Source organism: Crocodylus porosus, unplaced genomic scaffold (genome assembly GCF_001723895.1).
Source record: "Crocodylus porosus isolate Cpor-Errol unplaced genomic scaffold, CroPor_comp1, whole genome shotgun sequence".
Taxonomy (NCBI): domain Eukaryota; kingdom Metazoa; phylum Chordata; order Crocodylia; family Crocodylidae; genus Crocodylus; species Crocodylus porosus.
The window spans coordinates 19,128,487-19,151,192 of NW_017728915.1; the positions used below are offsets into that span (position 1 = coordinate 19,128,487).

At 43.2% G+C, this 22,706-nt stretch overlaps 2 protein-coding genes across 2 annotated transcripts in view; one reads left to right on the forward strand and one right to left on the reverse strand.

Moving 5' to 3' along the window:
• The window catches only part of ORC6 (origin recognition complex subunit 6), a 9,849-nt gene extending 8,786 nt beyond the window's left edge, over positions 1-1,063 (reverse strand). Inside the window, exon 1 of the mRNA XM_019535792.1 lies at positions 942-1,063. Within this exon, the coding sequence (XP_019391337.1) occupies positions 942-1,006 (65 nt within the window). The 5' untranslated portion in view covers positions 1,007-1,063. The remainder of the gene's footprint in view (positions 1-941) is intronic.
• Positions 1,064-1,302: 239 nt separating this feature from the next.
• Positions 1,303-22,706, forward strand: part of VPS35 (VPS35, retromer complex component) — a 37,799-nt gene continuing 16,395 nt past the window's right edge. The window contains exons 1-12 of the mRNA XM_019535791.1: positions 1,303-1,402; positions 10,011-10,109; positions 12,005-12,101; positions 12,987-13,110; positions 15,476-15,658; positions 16,005-16,218; positions 16,771-16,854; positions 17,679-17,788; positions 18,787-18,883; positions 18,971-19,119; positions 20,362-20,569; positions 21,593-21,748. Of these exons, the coding sequence (XP_019391336.1) occupies positions 1,400-1,402; positions 10,011-10,109; positions 12,005-12,101; positions 12,987-13,110; positions 15,476-15,658; positions 16,005-16,218; positions 16,771-16,854; positions 17,679-17,788; positions 18,787-18,883; positions 18,971-19,119; positions 20,362-20,569; positions 21,593-21,748 (1,524 nt within the window). The 5' untranslated portion in view covers positions 1,303-1,399. The remainder of the gene's footprint in view (positions 1,403-10,010; positions 10,110-12,004; positions 12,102-12,986; positions 13,111-15,475; positions 15,659-16,004; positions 16,219-16,770; positions 16,855-17,678; positions 17,789-18,786; positions 18,884-18,970; positions 19,120-20,361; positions 20,570-21,592; positions 21,749-22,706) is intronic.

The following is a 22,706-nucleotide window of genomic DNA, read 5'->3' on the forward strand; positions in this document are numbered from 1 at the left end:
ACTTCCTGCCCTTTGGGCAGGGGCCTGGACTCGATGATCTCCCGAGGTCCCTTCCAGCCCTAATGTCTATGAAATCTATGAAACTCTTATTTCAGAAGAGGAGGTTTCAAGGGGAGAGATTTATGACAACAGCAGCTTAGAGCAGACAAGGGAAAGAGCCCTTTAGGACTTCGTCTGGGCCAGAGTTGGGTTTTGTCACTGTGATTATTAAAGCTGATGTGTAGGAACTGCTGGAGTTAACAGAGAACCTGCTTGTCACCAGGGTCCAGGTCCTGTAACGAGCTTACTGCAAGCAAACACACACATCCACATAAAGTGCCCATAACTTGAATAACGCGCCATGCTGGTGTCTGTTTTGGGACCAAGACCCTTAGTCACTGGATCCCAGTGTAAGCAGTGGTAAGCAAGCCCCTGATTAACGTAACTGCAGCAGGTCTGCGTGAGCAGCCTCTGGGTGATGAAAGCAGGAAACAATCTGAAAAAGAGTCTTAGCATGTCCCAGGACAGGGCAGTTGGGCTCTATCCGGAAAGCAGGCCTGCCTCCTGCATGCAGTACTGGCGGCAGGCCCTGAGGGAAGCGCGGGGCTAGCCTGTGCTTGCCTGCATGAGCACGTCTTTGACCTGAGCAACGCAGGGGGCACTTCTCCGGGCAGCGTCAGCCACCCCCCAACCCGCAGCCGCCTCTGCTCGGGCGGGGGAGCTCAGGCACACGCGGCCACTGAAAGAAATCAAGGGGGAGTGAAACGGCAGGAGCCCGCTACGCAGAGCGGAGCTGGTCAGGATCGGGGCCCGGCAGGGGAAGCAAGGCTGATCAGGCTGCAAAAGAGAGGTCAGGCGGGGAGACCCTGGCTGCTCTCACGTGGGGACCTGTCGGTGCAAGCGCCGCAAGCCCGGGGCCTGATCCCAGGGGCGAGCAGGGGGCGCTGCAGCGGCCTCGTTACCTGATGGCTGCGGGCTCGGCGATGCCCAGCCTGGGCGCCAGGCGCCGGATCACGCCTTGCTCCATCTCGTCCTGGGGCGCCCGGACACCGCTCTCCTTCCCGCCACTCGCTACGGCTACGGCCCCGCCCCTTCCGAACGCTCGCAGCCTTCTCCCAGCACCGGCCCCGCCCCTTCCGAACGCCCGCCTGGGTCTGTAGAACGCGGTGATGTTCCTGGCAAGGAAGCCTGGTGCCTCCCTGGGTGGTGGCGCGTTCCTGAATCTGATTGGTCGGCCCGCCCGCCGGTCACCATTCCTCGGAACCAATCAGCTTCGAAGCCCTGAGTTGGTCGCAGCCGGCCAATGAGAGAGGGTCGTGGCGGCCGCGAGGCGGGGCCGCGGGGCTGCAGCGTCACATGACAGAGCGGCGCTCGCGGGGTGTTGCTGGTGGTGGAGGCTCGCAGCGGCCGCGGCGCGATCATGGTGAGCGGGGCCGGGCCTGGCCTGGCGCTCGCCCCCCGCCGGCCAGCGGGGTGCTGCACGGGCGGTGGCCCGGGAGCCCCGCGTGGCGCTGGGAGGGGACTGAGCTGGGCCTAGCGCGGGCGGCTGGCCTGGCTGTCCCGCTGCTGCTGTGGGGTGATGGGCCTGGGGGTAGGGGCCTGCCGGGCTTAGTGTGCACAACTGTGAAACGGGTCTAAGAGCGCTGGTGGGGGCAGGGGGTGTGCACTGGGACTGGCTCCCTGCTGGTTCTCTGCTGGTGCATGTACGTGAGGAGCCCTTCTAGGCCGGGGTGGCAGCGGGTCTGTGCTTGTGCCTGGTGTCCCCGGGGTGCCAGTAGGAGCAGGGCTGTGGCCAGCGCCGGGTGAGGGTGGCCTTGCTCTCTCCTGTCTGGCCTACTGGCAGCAGTTGCTTGGGATGTTGCAGAGCTCCCGTCTGCTGGGCCCACAAACACCTGCCGGGCAGGGGGACCCAAGCCCTCTCCAGCAGGTGGTTGGTACCGGCCCGGTTCCATGCACTGGTGTTGTAGCAGCCTGGAAAGGTTTGGGGGAAGGAGCCTCTCATTTAGCATGCAAGTCACTCTTGCTGAGTCCGTGCCCTTGAATTGCACTGGGCAGAAGTCTTTGCCTCCAGAGTTATGATGCTGTCTTCCATGCGGGCCTAGGATACCTTGAGTAGTTCTTACAGAGCTTATAACAATGCTTTGGGAGGCTGACCTGTGTATCTCTGCCGTGGCTGACTGTGGTGTTCTGTGGAAGAGTTGATGGGCTCTAGTGAGCAAGGGAAAGACCTTGTTTTGCTGGCTGCTCATTTTGCAAACTAGACCCTGTTCTGTTTCTGAGCATCTCAGGGGAAGAAGCAGTCCTGCAGACTGGTTACGGTCCCTGCTGCAAACCTGGTAGGATGGGTGGGAGGGAAAGGTGCTCTCACTTTCATGTTGTGGAAGTTGTGTTTCCTCTTAAAAACCCAAAGAAATTCCATGCGACAGAAGTGAGAAAACAGAAGCTCTAGATACAACTCTCTCAGCTCCCTTTCATGAAGGCCTTGCGGTCGCTGTTAACTACATGATCGCCTAGCATTTCACACAGAGCTACGTTTGTGTCGGTGCTGTCAGCTCCCGTACGGGATCCCTGGGGTCTGTCCCTGTCTCCGCAGTGGTTTCTGGTGGAGAATGCAGTGGGAACTTGGCTGTCCTTTAAAAGGGCTGGGGTTTAAGCAGGTGGTTGACACAAAGGGCAGGTAACTTCCCCAGCCCTAAGCACATTGGGTGCCATTACAGTCTCTAATAGCTAGATTGGTTTAAGCATGATGTTTTAAGATCTCTTAACAAAATCATAACTCTAGACATTCTTGATTATTTGAAGGTAGTGAGTTCTAGATTTGCTTTACAAATGTGGAAAAATGTCTCTTATTTTTTTTATTTTCCACTTCTAATTTTATTGACTGGCATCTCTTTCTGATATGAAAAGGGGAATAGAATTTCCTGACTTGTTTTCTTTGTCTTTCACCACTTTCATTATACCTGCTACTCCTTCATATCAAATAGCTTTCTGAAGTTCAGTCTTTGAAGTACTTGTTCTTAATCTATATAACAACATGGAATATGTTTCCAAACTAGCTTTGTAGCTATCAAACACATCCTACTTTAGCAACAGCCCTGATCACCTGGAGACCAGGTTAAAGTGCATGTTTAGAAAGGAGTAGTTATTTTACCTTTGAATACACTCAAAATTGCTCTGTTCTTGATTTACCTCTTTGATTTATCTTTCAGAATATGTCAGATGTATCAGCTTAGTACTGTTTGATTTTTTTCTTTTGATTTTATGCACTATACTTAGTGTACTATGTATGCTACAATTCTGCATTTCATAATCTTCATGTACACTCTGCAGTTATAATTCTTCTCTCCTCTTTCTCTCTCCTAAAAGCCTGTATCTTCTTGGGAAACTGTTTTTGGGGGTGTTTTGAGGTAAAAATAATCTGATGCATGTTCCACATGGCAGACTCTCTCTCCTTAATGGTTAATACAAACTTTTTTTGTACAAGACTGACAAGGTTCTTTGGGTAAGTCCGATATCTTCTATTCTTTTACCCAAAGAACCTTGCCAGTCTTGTACAAAAAAGTTTGCAGTCCTTAGACTAACACGGCTACAACCTATACCTTTGTACAAGATTTACACTTTGCCAGTCTGGAAATCTGGTTAATATCCCCGTTTGTTAATTAGACCTAACATTCTTTTGGAACTGCCATTGAGTAATGAAACAAGTTTGCCAATGTGTGCTGCTTTTATTGCTTAACCTAGGAGTCAGTAACCTTTGGGAGTGGGGAGCTCTTTTAATGGAGCTGTAGCCCAGGCTGTTTTCATGCTGCTGCAGACATTGTTTCTTCATACTTACATGGGCAGAGCCCCTGTCTTTGCAGGGTGAATCCAGCCAGGAAGCCCTAGGTTGCTGACCCCTGGCTCAGCCAATTCCCTCCAAATTAAAAAATGTGTTTTTTTTAAAAAAAAAAAAAAAAAAAAAAAATGCACATGATGTTGAATTGGCTAGGCAGGAGCTGAGGCTTGTAAATTCATCATGACTAGCTCTTTTAGCTGCTCTGCAGAGTGGTTTCCATCTGGTGCTGTTCACAGCCAGAGATGATGGGGTTTGAAATCTAGATTTTCCCTATTGCAAAGCAAGCTCCAAGTCTGCAACCTTAAGGTGCAAGTTGAAGCCTGTTCCTTCTCAAGTTTTATCAACCATGTAAATGCCTGCTCTTACAGAAAGCTAGGACTTAAGCAACATGAATGATCTCAGAACACAAGCAATGGGAAAAAACTCCATCTTTCTGTGTTTCACTTCTATTTATTTATTTTTTTTCATGTGATCCACATTTATTAAGTTCCATAGCTGTGTTTCCACAGATACTGACAAAAAGCATGCCTTTACCTTGTAATCTGTCACATCTATCTGGAAGTTCCATCATTTACTTCTGAAAAATGACTGTAGTGTTTCAAACGGACTCCTTGGGTGCATCCCCACAAGCGCGCATGTGTCTTTTTGTTTTTGTTTTTTCCCTGGGGAACAAATCCCAGTGGCACATAGCAGTGCACACTGGCACATGGCAGATTGCCGTGGGTTGGGTAGGGGAGGTTGGGGCCGCACATCGGCAACCCTAACCTGGGGTCCGGGGAGCTTCTTGGGGCTGTAACAAAGTGATCTGGGTGTGTGGAGGCTGGTTGGCAGCTGGAGCATGGCTCTGGCTGGCCAAGCTCCAGTTTCAGGTGTTGCAGGCTGCAGCCATGTGTGCTGCCCTGCTTTTTTTTTTTTTTAAATTAAGATACTGGGATTTTTCTGGTATCTAATTTTGGCTCCATGCTGCAAATATCTAATGTGGAGAACCTCTTGACCTGCACTGCTAACATTTTGTGGTGCCTCCAAAAGCCTTTGAGATACTGCAGAATGTACCTTCCCACTTGTCTGGACGCACTACTTGTGTTCAGTGTGAATTTCAACTTGTGCATCAGTGTAAGGTAGTTAAGGTTTATTTGTGTTTATAACCCTCCAAGACACCCAGAGAGAGTCTTTGGAAGCCTGAGGCAGAAGTCCTTCAGTTAATCAGGAGCTGGATGCTTGTTGAAGCTTAAAAAACCATCTCCATTGATCATTCCAGTAGCGCAGGGATGTCTCTCTCTCTTTTTTTTTTTTTCCACTCAGTAACCTTTCAGGTGATATGGGGTGAATACATAAATACAGGAGCTCAGAATGGTTGCATTAGGTTTCAAATCTTTTTCTGTTCATTTATTGGCTGTTGCCTAAACAAAGCAATAACCTCATTGTTATGCTCTTTGCAGTCTTGAATGCAGAAAACCTGCAACACTCGCATGAATGTTCTGCAATTCTATCTTCAGATGCTAAATCAAAAGAGGAAGTTGGGAAGCACATTCTCTAGTGTCGCTACTGGTGTTCAGTTAACTGTACTGCATGCAGGTCATCTTTGGATGTGGGAATTGTGTATTTATTTTTCCTTTCTTTATTTTTACCTCTTTTCATTCTGGGGTGCATTGAGCAATGGATTTACAAGTTCAGATCTGTCTAGAAATGGATCTGGTTCCAAGTACTATTACCATGTCTTCAAATGGCTTATCTTGCAGTGTACTGGCTGACTGTCACACAAACCATCTTTTGTGCTGGTTCCTTTTTTTTTTTTTTCTTTAAGACCTTGTGAGTATCTTTTTCTTGAGGGTCTGATTACTGTCCCCCACCACTTGAGGTGTCAAAGATGAAGTTCAGTTGTTAAATAAGCTAACAGTCAGAAGTTTTTGTTGCTGTAGCACTGGAACAGTGACTTGTTGCAGAAGCTTTATTTTGATGAATATGATGACAATGGAAACTGTTTGTCTGGATCATCGAATTCTTGCATCTTCTTCTTCAAGCTGGCAGTATTCATTCAGTAGTGTATTTGCTGCTGGAAACCAAAGGAATCCATTTTCAGTTTGAGACAAGCGTGCATCCTTTGTCTTGATTGACCTTGTGCATAATGTTTACACTTTCTTGTAGACTGAAAAAGATTGAAAAACAAAAACTGGTTAGCCCATTAACATCTGCTTCAGCAAATGGCCTCCCTGGCCCACCTTCCATAAATCCAGCTTTTACTAACCAAAGTCCTAATAATTGAGAAATCAGCAAGAAGCAAGTAGACATCCAGTGAAAGAAACTACACTAGCTAGCCATGGCCAGTGATCCCATTTGTTTTTCTATTCCCTGAGGCTTGAGAAGGCAAGCCAATAACCTTTATGCATTTACTGTTGTTGTTTTCTTAATTAAACATCTTATTTTGCAGACTTAAATTTTAGCATTGAAAACCTTTCAAATGTTTATGTGAATATCTCTCATTCAGAATGAAATAGATGTTTAGAAGAGTGGTGGTCCCCCCCTCCCCCCTCCCCAAATTGTGAAGGCATCAAAGTAGAACTCACTGCTTTGTGCACCCGTGTGCTACTAATCTGATGTTTGCAAAGCTGCAATAGAGGTTAAATGCACTATTGAAACGAAAAATAGGAGATAAAATCAATGTCTGCTGTTTCTACTTTGAAATGCAGCAATTCTGTCATTCTTGGCATACCAAATACTGTCCTTGCATGTTTTTAATATACTTTTTTTTTAAGGTCAAAGTTGTAACTATCACTTTTCATGCTTTTATCAGGGTAAAAATAACCTGTCCAATGCTATACCTGATCTACACTATGTAAGAGTGAAAGCTCCTTTTCAAAGGAAAGGACTGATGATTCATACTTTACTATAGTTTGGCCATAATATAAATTCAGGACTACACGATTGTCCGTCCACAGCTGGTCTTCAAGATCAAGGGAGGAATACAGCTCTTGTAACTGTAACCTGTCTGCATGTGAAAGTAACTTTATTTTAATTAAGGTTGCGTGCTCATAAGAATGGGTTCCTTCTTTTTAAGCTACTACCACTGCCCTCATACTCCTTCTCCCACCATTTCTTGCTCTCCCCCCCCCCATTCTTTTCCTGCCATAACTTCAAGCTCCCAGTTATTTTTTTTGTTCTCTTCCAACTATTTAAAAACAAACAAACAAAAAACCCACCATGAGCCAGGGAAACAGGTCATGTTGCAAATTTAAAATGGTAGCATGGGACTTTGTAGCTGAAGATCAAATGATGTCCATATCATGAAGCTGGCAGTGAGATCAAAGTCTCAGTCAGAAACCTTACGTTTGTATTTGGAAGGTTACAGAGGATTTTTTTTGGAAAAAAAAAAGAAAAAGAAAAAAAGAAAAGGCTTGTGTGGTATCTGTTATGAATGTTATGTCATACACGCCTATTGATGTCCACAGCCTGAAAAGCATGTTTGACATTAGTACTCAGTAGCTATGTTTCTTTGAGGAAGCGTTTTTTTGATTGGTTGAATTTATAAATATGTAATGGCATTTGTAACTTGTTTCGGGTAAAATGACTTCAGATCTGCCCTTTCTAACCTTTTTGTGAATGTATGACATACTGTAGCTTTTGCAGCAACACGCTGAAACAAAGAACCTGACTGTTAGAAGCCTCAGGCTTTCTGGAGTCTTACTTGATTTGAAGCATAATTTTTGTGGTGGTTTTATGTGTAAATGCATTAATTTCCCTAAACTACTGCATTTGCATAGACAAATAATTATCGCTTCTTGTGCCTCAAAATTCATCTCTAAAATGCCTCGGTTCTTATTACCTCAATATCTTCCTATTTAGAACAGAATTGCCAGAAAGCTCTTTGTGGTAATATCAAAAGCATACCAAGTAATCGCATTTGGGAACTGTTTCTCTTCCCCTCCTTACCTCACTCCAAAATGTGATGTTTATATTTTTCTTGGACCCCCCAAAAAACAGTGCAGAGTGGGCTAAATCAGCTAGCTACAGCTAAATAAATGTGTGTTCCTTCTGTAACTGTGGCCTGGTAGCTTAGCTTAATGTGTGCTGGATTTTCATGTCTGTAAGAGGTTGTTGTGTTTTTACCCAGAAAAAAAATCTGTTTTGCCTGTAGAACGTGACTAATGCTTCCCAGGATGCAGAGATGCTGTGAGAACAAATTTGTTAATGTTTGTCAGGTGGCCTGTTACTATGGTAATGAGCATCCTATAAATCTAATGCAGGGGTATGTATTTCAAAAGCTCAATATACTTTTTGTGGAAGAAGTGCAACTGTAAGTACTGTCACACCATGTGAGCAGGAGCTTGATCTACACTAACTAATGTGGAATTATAAACTTCATTTTAAAAATAGGTCCTTGTTCTTGAAAGGTCAAAGACCACTTTTGGAGTATGAGCGAGTGCCATGTCTTCCTGATTCTGCAGGTGGACCTTGTGTGGCATCTATTGCTCGGCATTACCAAGTAATAGCTGAATCCTTGGCTGGCATTAACTGCTATCAAGACTCTAATGGAAATTGATAATGCTGTCAAAACTCTTGTTAAGTGTGGTGTTAGCTGTTTGGTGGAAGGCTGTTGGCTGCACCAAAGGCATGCCTGAAGTTAGTAAGCGAACTCAGAAACCAAGGTGGAGGCAGAGGAAAAGAGCAGCAGTGGACTCTGTTTTCTTTATTCACTGAAGGAGGCTGGATACACTGGGTGGTGGAGAGAAGAATGAAAACTCCTTTCCTCTTGCCCAAGGGCCTTGAGAAGAATAGATCATTGTGTATTGTTTACACAACACACAAAGTGAAGAAAAGTTATGTGCGCATGCATAGTAATAGTAATATAAATACAATTTTAGTCTGTTCTGGGGAAGACCAAATAAACAGGGCTTTTTGCTATGTCTTGTTTGATCCCTCTGGAGGCCTCTATCTTCTCTTGTAGTTGTCCTAGGCTTTTTATCCTCATGTTGCAGGTGATGATTTCCCAATTTTAAAAATATGTGCAGGCTTTTCCAAACAGCCTTGCAGTACATTGTGGGAATCCTTTATCTCCTGTTCTACTACATGAATAAGATAATAGTTAGTTCTTCTCTTAGCTTGGACAGAGCTTCATATCATTAATCATAATAATGAAGCATCTTTCCTTGGGGTCCTAGAGTTGATTTCTGCTTTGGCATCTTGTCTTAATACTGGAGACTGCAGGCTGCTTGGGGGAATGTATCTGAAGGATGGAGAACATATGTAGGACAGGGTGCAAAATATGCAAGGTCTCTGATTCAAGCTTATTCTGGTGGTGCTGTAGGGCGACCAGCACTGGTGACCTGACCATGCTGGGATTCAAAAAGATTCAGATATGCCATTTTGGGGCAAGTGATAGTGGCTTGGTGCCAATTTGAAATGATACTGTTTATTTTTAAATCATTGAACCCTGGTCAGAATTTGTTCATTAATTTGGTCTTGTTGTACCTGACTACAGCCCTCCAAACATTGCTTTAGTTCTGTTTGTCATTTATGTGCATGAAAATCAATTTTTTTCAGTCCTGAATTTTAAATATTTTTCACTTGACTCTTCCCAAGTTGACAAGAAAAAGCAAATTTACGTTTCTAAACTTGGCTCAATCATGAAGTCAGTAAAGTACCAGGTTCTTGCCTTAATTTTGTTTTTGTTCTGGATTAAGTTGCCACACACTGCCTGTGATGTTAGAAGCATGTTGTGTCATGCTGCATTGTTCATGCCCAGGCCAGCAAGGAAGGGAAGGGAAAGTGTTACTCGGTGGGTGCGCCTGCACCTGTGCTTGACTGTGCAGTTGTAACATATTTACAACCCTACCGTGCAGTAGCAGCGGTATCATGGTTTGAGCCTGTAGATGAGATGCTACCGCAATGTAGCATGTTGACGGGGCCCAGTATGTGCATCTCTCAGAGTGAAGGTAGAACAGATTCCTGTCTAAGAAGAAGGTTTGGCTGGAGAAATCATAGGTCTTGGTATCTTCTTGAACAGAGTAATCTGATGTATTGCTCACTGACATGAGTAGATGGGCACTTGAAGGTAAGACTGAAGAAGATTTCAGTGTTTCATGGGACCAGCCTGGCTGTGGAAACGCAGGAGGTTTTATGGATAATTCTGTAAGGATTTGATATATGCAAGAACAAACTATAAATTGTTATGGGTATCTCTCTCTTTTCCCTCCCATAGCCAACAACACAGCAGTCTCCTCAAGATGAGCAGGAAAAACTCCTGGATGAAGCCATCCAGGCTGTGAAGGTGCAGTCTTTCCAGATGAAGCGATGTTTGGTAAGAACATGTCTGCCCCCCACCCCTTGAGATGCCGTAAAATCTCCTGGTATGCTTCTGGTATGTATGCAGGCAAATCAAATTCAAAACATCGATTTACTTGACTGCAGAAACATAACCCCTTATGCATTTTGGCAGCAGCCCTTGTGTTGAGTAGAAGTGACTCTTCGAGGGAAATGTGAAACTGGAGCACTTCTTGAATCAAATGGATTCTGCTGCGAAGGGAAATGCCGATAGCTGGCATTCTAGCAAAACTTCAGTATGTTTCATTCAGCATAAGGAAATGAGATTTGGCATAGGTCTTAGGAAGCCTAGCATGGGTGAAGAACTAGTTTCATTTGCCAAAGAATTCTTAATGCTCGATAGCTGAATTTAAATATGGATTTGAGATGCTCTTGAATATATGACGGCTTTATTTGTGTTCTTCTTTTTCATATTGTCTTGTGCCTGTAGCCAAAGGGACTGGAATGATAGTATTATTTGACATGGGTGTTTTCTTTGTTCAGGTTTAATGCTATCTTAGCATTTTCAAAACAGCCTTTGGAGAAATGCCAGCTAGGCATCTTCCTTTTTAAACTGGCATAACTGAAAATTATTTGACAGTATTTGGAAATGGACACACTTTCTATATTGATGAGACTGAAGTACCAGTGGCAGATTTACTCCCTCCCCACTCCATACAAACACTGTAGTAGCTTGTTTTTATGGAGACTTGTGTCTAGGCTCATGGATGAAGGGGCTGCCTTTCAGGGTGAAGTGCCAGATAATTATATATGGCATTATCTGTGCCTTTTGTTTTGTCACTCTCTGCAATAATAAATCATGACTGTTTAAGATTCTGCTATCTTTATTGCCAGGGAGGGGAAGACTAGAAGGGAATCTAGCCCAAATCCTTGCAGATTTTTGTTCTAATAATGAGAGCTCTGTTTAATCTGCTGGAGCAGGGGTGGCTAACCCACAGCACAAGGGGTGGTGGCACATGGCAGATCCAGCAGGGGAGAACTGCAGCAGATTAGGGCAAGAGGGAGAGAGCAGAGCAAAGGGATTGGATTGCCCCTTGGAGGGGGTGGGGCTTATCTTGCTGCATGCTTTTCAAAAAGCTTGGCCCCAGTGTGCTGGACAGCACTTTCCAAACTCTGGCAGATTGCGCATCATCACCAATTTAAATACCATCAGGTGGGGAGGGAGGTGTATGGGAGGTTTGTGAGAGGGTATGGCTGTGTATGGGGGAGCAGAGGGTATGTTGGAGAGTTGTGTATATGTGGGGTAGGGTGTGGGTGAGGGAGGATGGGGGGTGTGGGGAACCCCCCGCACCCCCTCCATGGTGCAGCAGGAGGCAGGGTCCTCGGGGCATGGCTCCAGTCAGCACTGCACATCATGGTGAGGGGTATGCATCACCGGGCAGTCTATCGCTGGTTTTTCCTGCACTTGCCAGCCACAGGAGGGAAGCCCTGTGTGCTGGAGCTGGCTGCCTTACCTCTCGTACTGTGCAGTCCCAGTGGGGACTCTACCAGCTTTCCCTTCTGGCTCAACCTCATCATGAAGAGTTGCAAAGCTGTTTTGTACCCGTTTTCAGGACGGGACAGAATTGATACCCAAGTGTAAATAACTAAATGTTGTCTTTATCAGCTCCTAGATGTTCTAGATCCCTAAACCAGGAAATGAAAAGGATGATGCTTTCACTTTCTTTTGGAAAATCTAGTTTAAGTATCTCTAGCCTGGACCGGTCACTTAACCTAATTTGAAGCAGCTCATCCACATAACACCCTATGACATGTAAAATGGAAGGTGGGACAGTTACCTCCTTTTTGTAGTTCAGACTGTGTGGTTGTCTAGACTGGAGAATAATCAACACTGCTAATGGGTTTTTTTCCTCTCTTGCATTTTGGTTTTAGGACAAAAACAAACTCATGGATGCTCTGAAACATGCCTCCAATATGCTTGGGGAGCTGCGGACTTCTATGTTGTCTCCAAAGAGCTATTATGAACTTTGTATCTTTTGCAAGGTAATGGGTAAATAATTTTGAGGCACTATTGGATTCTATTAACTCCTCATGTCTTTTAGTTTACAGTTCTTAGCAAAGCTGAAGTCTTGCTAGTACTGCCTTATTCAATGTTCTTTTTATTCCCTGTTAAAACTTTTCTGAGGTAGTCCATGATTCCTCTAGAAGTGTTTGCATCTCTGAAAAATGTGAAGCAGCATAGGGACTACGGAGCCCAGGACTCTCAGCAGATCGTTTTCGTGCTAATAGACTTTACGGCTTCCTTTGGCTTGCGCGGGAGTCAGAATTAACTAGTTCCTAGGCTCCTTCTGCCCAGAAAACAAGGGAGTTCCATTTTTACCTTTGCAGCAGTCCTACCTCTCTTCTTAATCTATAAGAACATGCTGTAGATTAGGCAACAGCTGTTTGTCCCTTTTTTTAAAAGCTGACAGACTAATACAGCTAATTTCCTAATGTGATCTCTTGAGCAAGGAAGGAACCAGAAAGTTATTTTTCATAATGCCGTTAATACAGGGTGATCATATCACCCTGTTCCTGTAGTTTACTGTTGTATTACAAGCATGCTACTTAAGCTGAAATGCTCCCATTCCTCCCTTCCCATTTCTGCTTTGACTTCCTCTTCCTACTTCCGGTTTCCTTTCTCTATCCTTCCCCACCTACCCCAGGATCCGCCTTCCTCTTTCTCTGTGCTAAGGAACTTCATGTTCAAGTTTTCAGCTGCTTGTTAAACTTTAGTTTCATGCATCAAAGTTTAAAAAAAAAAAAAAAAAAAAAAGAAAAGTGCAGTGTTCAGTCTCGTTGGGGTTTTAAGAACATTTGGGGTAGTGTCTTTATCTGAACTTGCTTTGAGTCATCCTTAACCAAAAGCAAAAAGATATGGCTATTTCTGATGAACTGCACTACCTGGAAGTGTACCTGACGGATGAGTTTGCCAAGGGGAGGAAGGTGGCTGATCTTTATGAACTAGTCCAGTATGCTGGTAATATTATCCCAAGACTGTAAGTAACTGAGAATGGAAGCCTTCGTGAATGAATGTTGCTTGCTACAACTTTGGATCTAGCAACTTTGAAGTTGGAAACTCCTCTGATTGGGTTTTCAAGGTCCTGAGGTAGCAAATCTTCTAGTCTAAGGCACTGGCCAGAGTTCTACTTAAGATTCTTAGGCCGCTGAATATGGTGCCTATTATAGCTAGTTAGCCATGCTGTGTCCTGTGGTATTGTACAAACAACTTAAATACTTCTCAGTTGGCTTTGTAAAGTTATTACTTGGTAATTCTGGTAATTTAATATTGTCATATTTACAGACTGGAGCAAATATACATTAATGTAGCTGCTTTTTCAAATGCTCTATTTAGTATTTGGAGTCTAATTGAATGATGGAACAGATTTTATTGATGTATATACATGTAGTTTTAATGATTATATGTTGTAGAGAATATCTCTCCATGTAAAAGGATAGGGAGAAAGTCGGTCAGTTTTTTTTTTTTCCCCCTACTCATTTTCATATTTGATGTCCTTCGGCATAAGAGAAAAATTCAAAAAGTCTTGGTAACTCTACTAAGTAGAGGTGCACCGATACATCAGTCCGATATTGGGTTGGTACCAATATAAAGAAAATTCACTGTATTGGATATCGGCCCAATGGGGCCAGTTTAATTTGACTGATAAATGCCCGTGCTGTGCGCAACTGCCGCACAGCATAGAGCAGAGCCAGCAGCATGGAGGGCTGCCGGCAGCTGGTCAGTTGGAAGTGGGGGAAGGGCAGATCAAAACCCTCATGGTGCTGCCTGGGCGGGGTCGTGGGGATGGAGGTATGGCTTGTGGCAGGTATGGGGCAGCTCCCACCACTGCCTGCACTGCGGGAGGGTGGGGGGGAGGCTGTGTCCCCTCCCGCAGTCTGTGGAGAGGGCTGGAGCCAACGCTGTGCAGCTCTTGGCAGGAGCTGGGCTCGGGGGGTGCCAGCAGCACTGGGAGGGGCTGCAGCCACGCCAGACTTTGCCACTGCTCTGCTTGTAGCCTTGCTGCCACCAGGCACAGCCTGGATCCATACCTCTCCTCCACCCACACACTGGGATGAGCTGAAGCTGTGCTGAGCGGCTGGCAGTGGCGGCACTGAGAGCGAAGCTGCGGTGAAATTTGGGGTGGCTGTAGCCCCTCCCAGTGCCCCTAGCACCCACTCCAAGCCTAGGACCATCAAGAAGAGTCCTGGAGTGCTGCCTCCAGCCCACCTGCCCACCCTGCGCAGAGCTGGGGGGGCACCCCCTGCCCCCCTCCTGGGGAACTGCCCCACCAGGAGCCACAGCTCTGTCCTGTGCCCCCACCTGGGCAATGCCTGCTCCTGCCCCCTGCCTTCCTCCCTCACTGTGGGGCCATTGATTTTTTTTCCTCTCTCCCCGCCACTTTCCCTTCCAGCACAACAGATTTATCGCCTGGAGGCCTCTGTATCAGATCAGTATTGGCCAATATGCCTCCCTCAGTATCAGCATCGGCCCTCAAATTCTCTATCGGTGCACCCCGACTACTAATGTATAGTTCACCTGAAACTAGTGCAGAGTGTCTGTATTAATGGTTATACATACTTGGCCTTCCTTACCTCTTTGTTGGCTGAAGCTGTGGTCTTTCCTGAGTGTATTCTTCTGCCCATGTGGAGCCCGTAGTACAGGTCTCCAGGTACAGAGCAGGTTTCTTGTAAGGTTAGGACCTTAGAAACCCCTCTGCTGCACGGGTGCTGAGTGCTCCCAGTTCTGCTTTAAGCCACTGAAAGTGTGAACTTGTGGTACTTGGTATATGGCCTCATGGTTATTAACTTTTCCTAAGGTTTTTTTCCAGTAAATCCTTACATGCTCTTGCATCTTGGTATTGAATAAGGGAATGAGTACAGGGATAGTCATGAGAAGCTTGATTACAGTCCTCCTAGGCTAGTATTTTGTAGCGTATGACTCTTCAGTAGTTTCACCTTGTATTTTTCCTTATCAGTGGAAGATGCTTCTTCTCTGCTATCCTACCAGGCATGTTGGGAGCACTGATAAGCTAGCTTTTACAATGGTTTGAGATATAAAATACTCTAAAAAAAGATCAACTGTTTACTGCTACCAAAACATACTGTGTCTTTGTCACTCCCCTCATGGTAAATGCGAAGTGACCATTCACTTAAAAGCTTAAGTTTTCATATACCCATCCTTTCCAGGAGTCTTGATAGGGTGGAGAGGTAGCAGAAGCAAACATCAGCCCCTAAAAAGGCTGTTGCTTTTTATTTAAAGTTTCAATACAGAGGTTTTTTTCCCCCAGCAACACCTAATTATTTCATTGTGCTTAAATCCTGTACATATTAATCAGATTCCTTAATCCTGTTTTTCTTTTCTAGCTATCTTCTGATTACAGTAGGTGTTGTTTATGTCAAGTCCTTTCCTCAGTCCAGGAAAGATATTCTGAAAGATCTGGTGGAAATGTGCCGTGGTGTACAGCATCCTTTAAGAGGCCTGTTTCTTCGAAACTACCTCCTTCAGTGTACCAGGAATATCCTGCCAGATGAAGGCGAGCAGACAGAGTAAGAGAAATGTGATAAGATGGCAGGCTGGCTTCTTTTTGAAATGAGGAATATGTGGATACCTTTTTTTTCCTTTTTGTTCTGCATTCTCCAGGTGTGAAATAGGCACACATTTCTCAACTACTGGTTGTCTGGATAGATGATAGAAGAGAAATCCTATCTAGTCTTTAGCTTGGCTCTTGACTTCTTCTGATTTTGTTTTCCTAAACATGTAAAATCTGGCTCACTTTAAAGCTTTGGGTGGAAATCTCACTTCTGAGAGTAAGAGGGGGTAACTACTTTTTATTATTCTTAAATATATCTGTAATGGAAACAAAACCTCTTTAACCTCTGTCCTCCATTATAGTGAGGAAACCACTGGAGACATCAGTGATTCAATGGATTTTGTGCTGCTGAACTTTGCTGAAATGAACAAGCTCTGGGTGCGAATGCAACACCAAGGACACAGTCGAGATAGGGAGAAGAGAGAGCGGGAAAGGCAGGAACTTAGAATCCTAGTGGGAACAAATCTGGTTCGCCTTAGTCAGCTGGAAGGTGTTAATGTGGAACGCTATAAACAAGTAAGATGTCTTCACTCTAAAGCTTCCTTGTATCTGTATTTGCTGTTGATTTGTATTGCTTAGAATAGTACAACAAAAAATATAGCAATATGAGTAAAATAAGATTACCCGAAGTTCTGAGACCTGTTCCATCAGCTGTTTGGATAATTCATATGTGTATGTATACTCAAAGTGGAAGTTAGCTAATGAAGATTAAAGCTGTACTGAGAGATGCTGTGTATGTGTAAGCAGTGATGAACAACACTAGTTCAATGTAGTGGTTCTCAAAGTGAGAGATTTCTGTAGACGTGCCTACATGGACAGCTGTATTACATTTCCAGTAAGATGGAAGCTGTGAATACTAACATGGAAAATTTAATTTACAGCATTGATTTACATTGCATGTAGTGATAAGACACTAACGTTTGACCTGGAAGTCTAAACTTTTTTTACATGGCTAAACACTAGAGAAACTTTAGGAAGTGTATTTGTAGTTTCATGATTTCATTTTAATTTTGTGTGAAATGAGGATGAACAAAGGAAAAAATGCAACATCTTTTGTTCCTGTTGCAGATTGTTTTGCCAGGGATATTGGAGCAAGTGGTAAACTGCAGGGATGCTCTAGCTCAGGAGTATCTCATGGAGTGCATTATACAGGTAAGGTGAGGAATGGGGCAAAAATAGGGCATGTAAGTGACAATTTTGATCAGTTTATGGCTTGTGAGGGGTGAGTGGTTGCATTGTGCAGCTCTTGGGACCAAGTCATTGACTTCTGTGTAGAAAAATGTAGAAACTTGATACTGTCGGTGAACTAACTTGGCCTCTTTTATTGAGCTATAACTATCACTTGTGAAAGCTCTTAGAAGTTCTTCCTGTTCTATAGTGGATATCAAAGTATTCATCTTGTATGTGGTTTTAGTTACTTAACCAGCTTGCTGCTGTTCACCAGCATCACGCTGCCTCACCTTCCCTCCCTCTTTTTTTTCATTGGTGTTGGGTTGGTTCTCCTTAGTTCAAGGCTCTGAGATTTCTGGGTGATGCCTTGACCCTTGTTTCCTTATGCTGTTCTCATAATCTAGTGTCTGGTAGAACAAATGGCAACATGTGGGCATGGGTAGAGGAGTGTGAGGTTGGCTGGCTAATTGGTTTGTTTGTTTTTTCCTGTCTACACCCAAAACTTCTAATATAGTCTCCCTCCTTGTGTTTCTGTCATAGTTGGTCTAAGCTTACTGGACATTAAAACTGAATGATGGGAACAGGTTTGCTTGAGTGCTGAACTATTCCTTCATTTTATTCCCATCTGTCCAGTCTTATTCTACTTCTTGAGTCTGTTTTGAGAAATGAGGACTCAGAATAGTCTTTCTTGCACATCATGAAACATTTGCTACGCATTTATTTCCTTTAACTGGTAAGGGTGTGGATGCTCAAGAGATGGGTAATGGCATGTGCACACTTGGAACTTTTTTAATGTGAATTTTTAGGTTTTCCCGGATGAATTTCATCTCCAGACCCTGAACCCTTTCCTCCGAGCCTGTGCTGAGTTGCATCAAAATGTGAATGTGAAAAACATAATCATTGCTTTAATTGACAGGTGAGTCTGGGGAAGCATTTTGTTGAATAAATATTGGCTCTGTAGAATTTACAATGCTAAGTAGTTTTGGTGCAAACAGTTTGACCTTCTAAACTCTTGTTCCTTTGAATTTTTAATAGTCTGATTTTTTTTATTATTTATTTATTTATTTATTTATTTATTTAATTTTTTTTTTTTTTAACTGCATTGTTTCCATACTTTCAACTCTGATTTTGTAATTAAAACAGAATAACTTTTCGTATCTTAGCAGGTAAGATAATTACGTATGTTGCTTTCATTGATTCCCTTCAAAACTGATATTATTTCTAAAGAACAATTGGTTTTGTTTTCTTTGAACTCTGTTTTTGCAACATCAAGCTCCATACACAGCTGCAGAGGATAGGCAACAGGACTCTGGGGAAACATCATGTTCAGTTTTATTCTGTCTGTCACAGCAGTGGTGGTAAATCTATGGTCTTAGCACCTGTCTCTTCTATATGTTCTCTTCATGGCATCTGATGACTTGTGTGTGTGGGGATGGGGGGCAGGTTACGAACAGCAGCCTGTAGTAACAAAAAGATTGCCAACCTCTGATCTAGGTATTTCTAGTGTGTGTCAGATACTAATAGATACCACTCCCTTCTTGCTCCTGTCTTTGGCAGATGTATGTTCTTTTCATAAACAAACATGGCTCTTTCACACTTGGAGGACCCCCCCCCCTTTTTTTTACTGCTTGCACAGGTCAAAGGTGCTGATCTGACTTCAGCTTCAGAAATCAAATGTGTGTATTGCTAGCAATTTAACTTATTTCCTAAACACTTTTCTCTAGAAGCTACTTCAGAGAGGAAATAAAACAGTGGTTGTCTATATTGAGCAGTGCCTTCTACACAGAACACACAACATGAAGGGCTAAATCGGAATACAACTGGTATATGGCTGTCCTGGTGTAAAGGAGTACGATACATGCATGGAATGTGAGGAGATCCAAACTTGAGTTGCTTTCCTCTCTTTTTTTGCAGACTAGCTTTATTTGCACACCGTGAAGATGGTCCAGGGATCCCAGCAGATATTAAGCTTTTTGACATCTTTTCACAGCAGGTGGCCACTGTTATACAGGTGAGTTCCATTCTGCACTTATTCAGTTGTTTAGTAGAAAGTTTTACACGCCTCTTGTGTCTAACTTCATGCTGTTTCAAATTCCAGTCTAGACAGGATATGCCTTCAGAGGATGTAGTGTCGTTGCAAGTATCACTTATTAACTTGGCTATGAAATGCTATCCGGATCGTGTTGACTATGTTGACAAAGTGTTGGAGACAACTGTGGAAATCTTTAACAAACTTAATCTAGAACAGTAAGTGAACATCTTAACTTTCTGCAACAACCATGTGAAGTCAAGTTTTACTTTTCCAATCAAAATACAAAACCAAGACACCTGCCACACAATCTTAAGATTTGTTTGCCAGCCAACAAAATGTGTACTGTTGCATAGATTTCTGACCTTTGTCATTCATTGAAGGTGAGTGTGGCATCTTGTGGTAGATTGGCTTCTTCCCAACTGAATCTTCCCCAGAAATTAAGAGGTCTAGAATAAATTAGGTGTGTGTTTTTGTTTGGTTTTTTTTTTTTGTCTTATGCTTTAACTAGTCCTGATGAGTATATAGCATTCTGATTTATGGTGTAGATGTTCTAGACTCTTTCTAAGGAGATGCAAATTATATATAATCACTTTTCCTCGAGATCAAAACATACAGTTCTTTTTATAGGATTTTAGTTAGCAGTGGTTCCCAAACTGTTTTGGCCTATTAGCAACATCATACTTGGCTCTCCCTGCCAACCTTGATTCAAATTCCAGTTTACACTCATCTTGAGCAATGTCATCTTAGTTTGAGAATCACAGTTATAGAAACAGATTATTTAGTGTTCGAAAACTATTTGGAGTTGTGTATGTGGCTTTTTTTCTATTTGCATTTTTATCGTTCTTCATATTGAGCTGAAGAGGAAGTTTTTGCTCGGGTAGGTCAGTTCATGGTGATAAGTGTCACTGAACAGAAGTTGCTTAAACAAAACAGCCAAACTCCCTGTTTCTCAGTCAGATGATTCTTCTACACTTGAATTCACACCCCTTTCCTTCTGTAGCTGAGCTCTACCTCTAGCCTTCCATTGCACAGCTTCATAGTGATCTAATGATAGGTAACATGCCGTTTATGAGCAGCCTTCCTTCTGGAGGAATTGATCACAGGCACAGCAATCTTTTTTTTTTTTTTTTTTTCTTTTTTCCTTTTCCTATTTCTCATGATCATCATGACCATAATACTACCCCACTACTACTGCTATCTCAATTTGGAATTTGTCTTAACTTATACCTTAATTGCCACCAGGCTGTGTGTAGAGGTGGGTGTTTTTTTTTTTTGTTTTTTTTTTCTGGCCAACTACAGCAAGTGGCTGAACATGCATATTGCAACATGTTCACACAGTTACTCTGTCTTGTTAGGAAACATCCATTTCTAGCATCTGCTGCAATGTTTTGAGTTTTAGTATCAGTGTGTATGAAAATATCTATTTTCTAATCAGTTTCTTCTTTTTTCTTTTTTAGTATTGCAACAAGCAGTGCTGTTTCAAAGGAGCTAACTAGACTTTTGAAGATCCCAGTTGATACCTATAATAATATCCTCACAGTGCTGAAATTAAAACATTTCCATCCACTCTTTGAATACTTTGACTATGAGTCCAGAAAGAGCATGAGTTGTTACGTGCTTAGCAATGTACTGGATTATAACACTGAAATTGTCTCTCAAGAGCAGGTACAAATTAGTACAGCTAAATACTGTCATGAACCTGGATGTTTCCAATTTTATGTTCTAGCTGTGTAGCTGAAGAGTAGGGAAACAAATGCAAGTTGATACCCTGTTTGTCATATGCACCTTTCTCCCCAGCAGTTCAGATTTTTTTTTAATCTGACTACATCTTACCATGGTTTTTATACAAAACATTTACTTTTTTACTAAATGCTGGGAATATGGGTGCACACTAAGTGAGGAAATACAGGTATAACATTTTCTGTATTGTAAAACACTGCTGGGGGAATGGTAAAGTTATGCTATACATGATCATGCTGCTGCTCTCTTTGGAGCATGCTGACCTAAGCTGCTGCTACTCGCTTACCGTTACTAGAATTTCGGGGATTTTTTTTCCTTATTCTGCCTTTCGGACAAGGTGGTGCATATTTTATAAGAGACACACCCTCAAATAAAATCCCTGATTCTTCTTGTGTGGCTTCCCTTTCCCCCTCCTCGATATTTGGAGGAACCAAGTGTATCTAGTTCTCTTCGCTACCTGCTGAATTACCTGTCCTGATTCAGTCTCTCTTAAAAACTAGGATCTACCAGGATGGGATTCAGTACTATTTTGGGGGTTGGATTTGGGATGGGAAGATATTTTACACTGTAAAATGTGTTTTTTAAGGTGGGTGTACCTTCAGTTTTACTGTAAGCAGGTGTTTAAACAAGCTTTTACAGAGCTTGTCTTCAAGCATCTGTGTACTTTGAGAAGTGAAACATTCCTCATTCCTGCTGGGTGACCTGGAGGAACACCTAATGGAGTAGAGGATACATACTTTTTTATACACAAAGGAACTATCTTCATGATTTCTCAGAAAGCACTTGGTGCACTCTGTGCAACAAATAGCTCTTTAGACTAACGTATAATGTAGAAGAGGTATTTCTGACCAACTCCATCAATTTCTGCTGATTTATGACCTGTTGAATGGACTTGGGCTTAAACCCATTGTTTTTTGGATACAGCTTCATTCGTTGCTTTCATAACAGGTTGATGCCATCATGAATCTGGTATCAACGTTGATCCAGGACCAACCAGATCAGCCTGCTGAAGACCCTGATCCTGAGGACTTTGCAGATGAGCAGAGCCTTGTGGGAAGATTTATTCACCTACTGCGTTCAGATGACCCAGATCAGCAGTATTTGGTACGTCTCTTTCCACTCTTCTAAAAGCATTCCATGCTTCTCAGTGCCAGCTGTGGTAATTGCTTATGGTTTACATTTTAAAAGGGGCATAAAAATACTGGAAGCCCAAGGAAACAATTTTCAGGTGATAGTTTTAACGACTATTAAGGCAGAGGTGGCTTAGCTTTATTCACTATGCAGCGATCTGTTCTTGTGGTATTGCAGAAGAGAAGGAGTGACTACTCCCTTAATGATCTTTGTTGTGGGGCAAGTTGTCAAAGTGGCCTTCATTCTTATGTGAAGTTGGGGGGGTATTATCTGTACACTGTAGTATGTGTTGATATGGACTCAGTAGATAGTAATGTAGCTAATTTTAAAGCCTTGGTGGCTTTAGTCCCTTATGGTGTCCCCTGCCCTCCAGTGTGGAGATCTTCCTGGGTTGGGCAGCCATTAGAAGCCATAGACTATAATCAGTGTTCATTCTTTTTTAATTTGGCCCCACAGAGCCCCCTAGAACATGCTTCCTCAAGTTCTTTGGGGTGGACCCTTAGCTTCCTCAGCTTCACCATTCCTCAGCTCTCATGACTGAAATTCACTAGCGAAGTGTGCATCTTGGCTCCCTTAGAACTGGTCTTTATAGCTGAAGCAAGTTGTCCTCAACCCGTTACTGTGTTGATTCAAGTGGCAGAGTTCTGCTTGACTGGTTATGTAAAGGGCCTAACCCTTTCATGAATCGTACATTGTCATAAGTTTTTGTAGACAAGTCTTTAATTCTGGCATTTCCTAACTTCTTGCAACCTTATTAACACTTTTACTGTATACAATAGTATTATAAAAGTAGCAGGTATAAACTGATGGAAGCATCTGCTGGGACTTCCTTTTGTACTGAATACAGGTGATCTAAATAGTAAGAGGGGCTTGGTTTTCAACTGTGTTGTAAAATCTGCTTTGGGTACTAAATTTTGTGCTACAAGTTTTA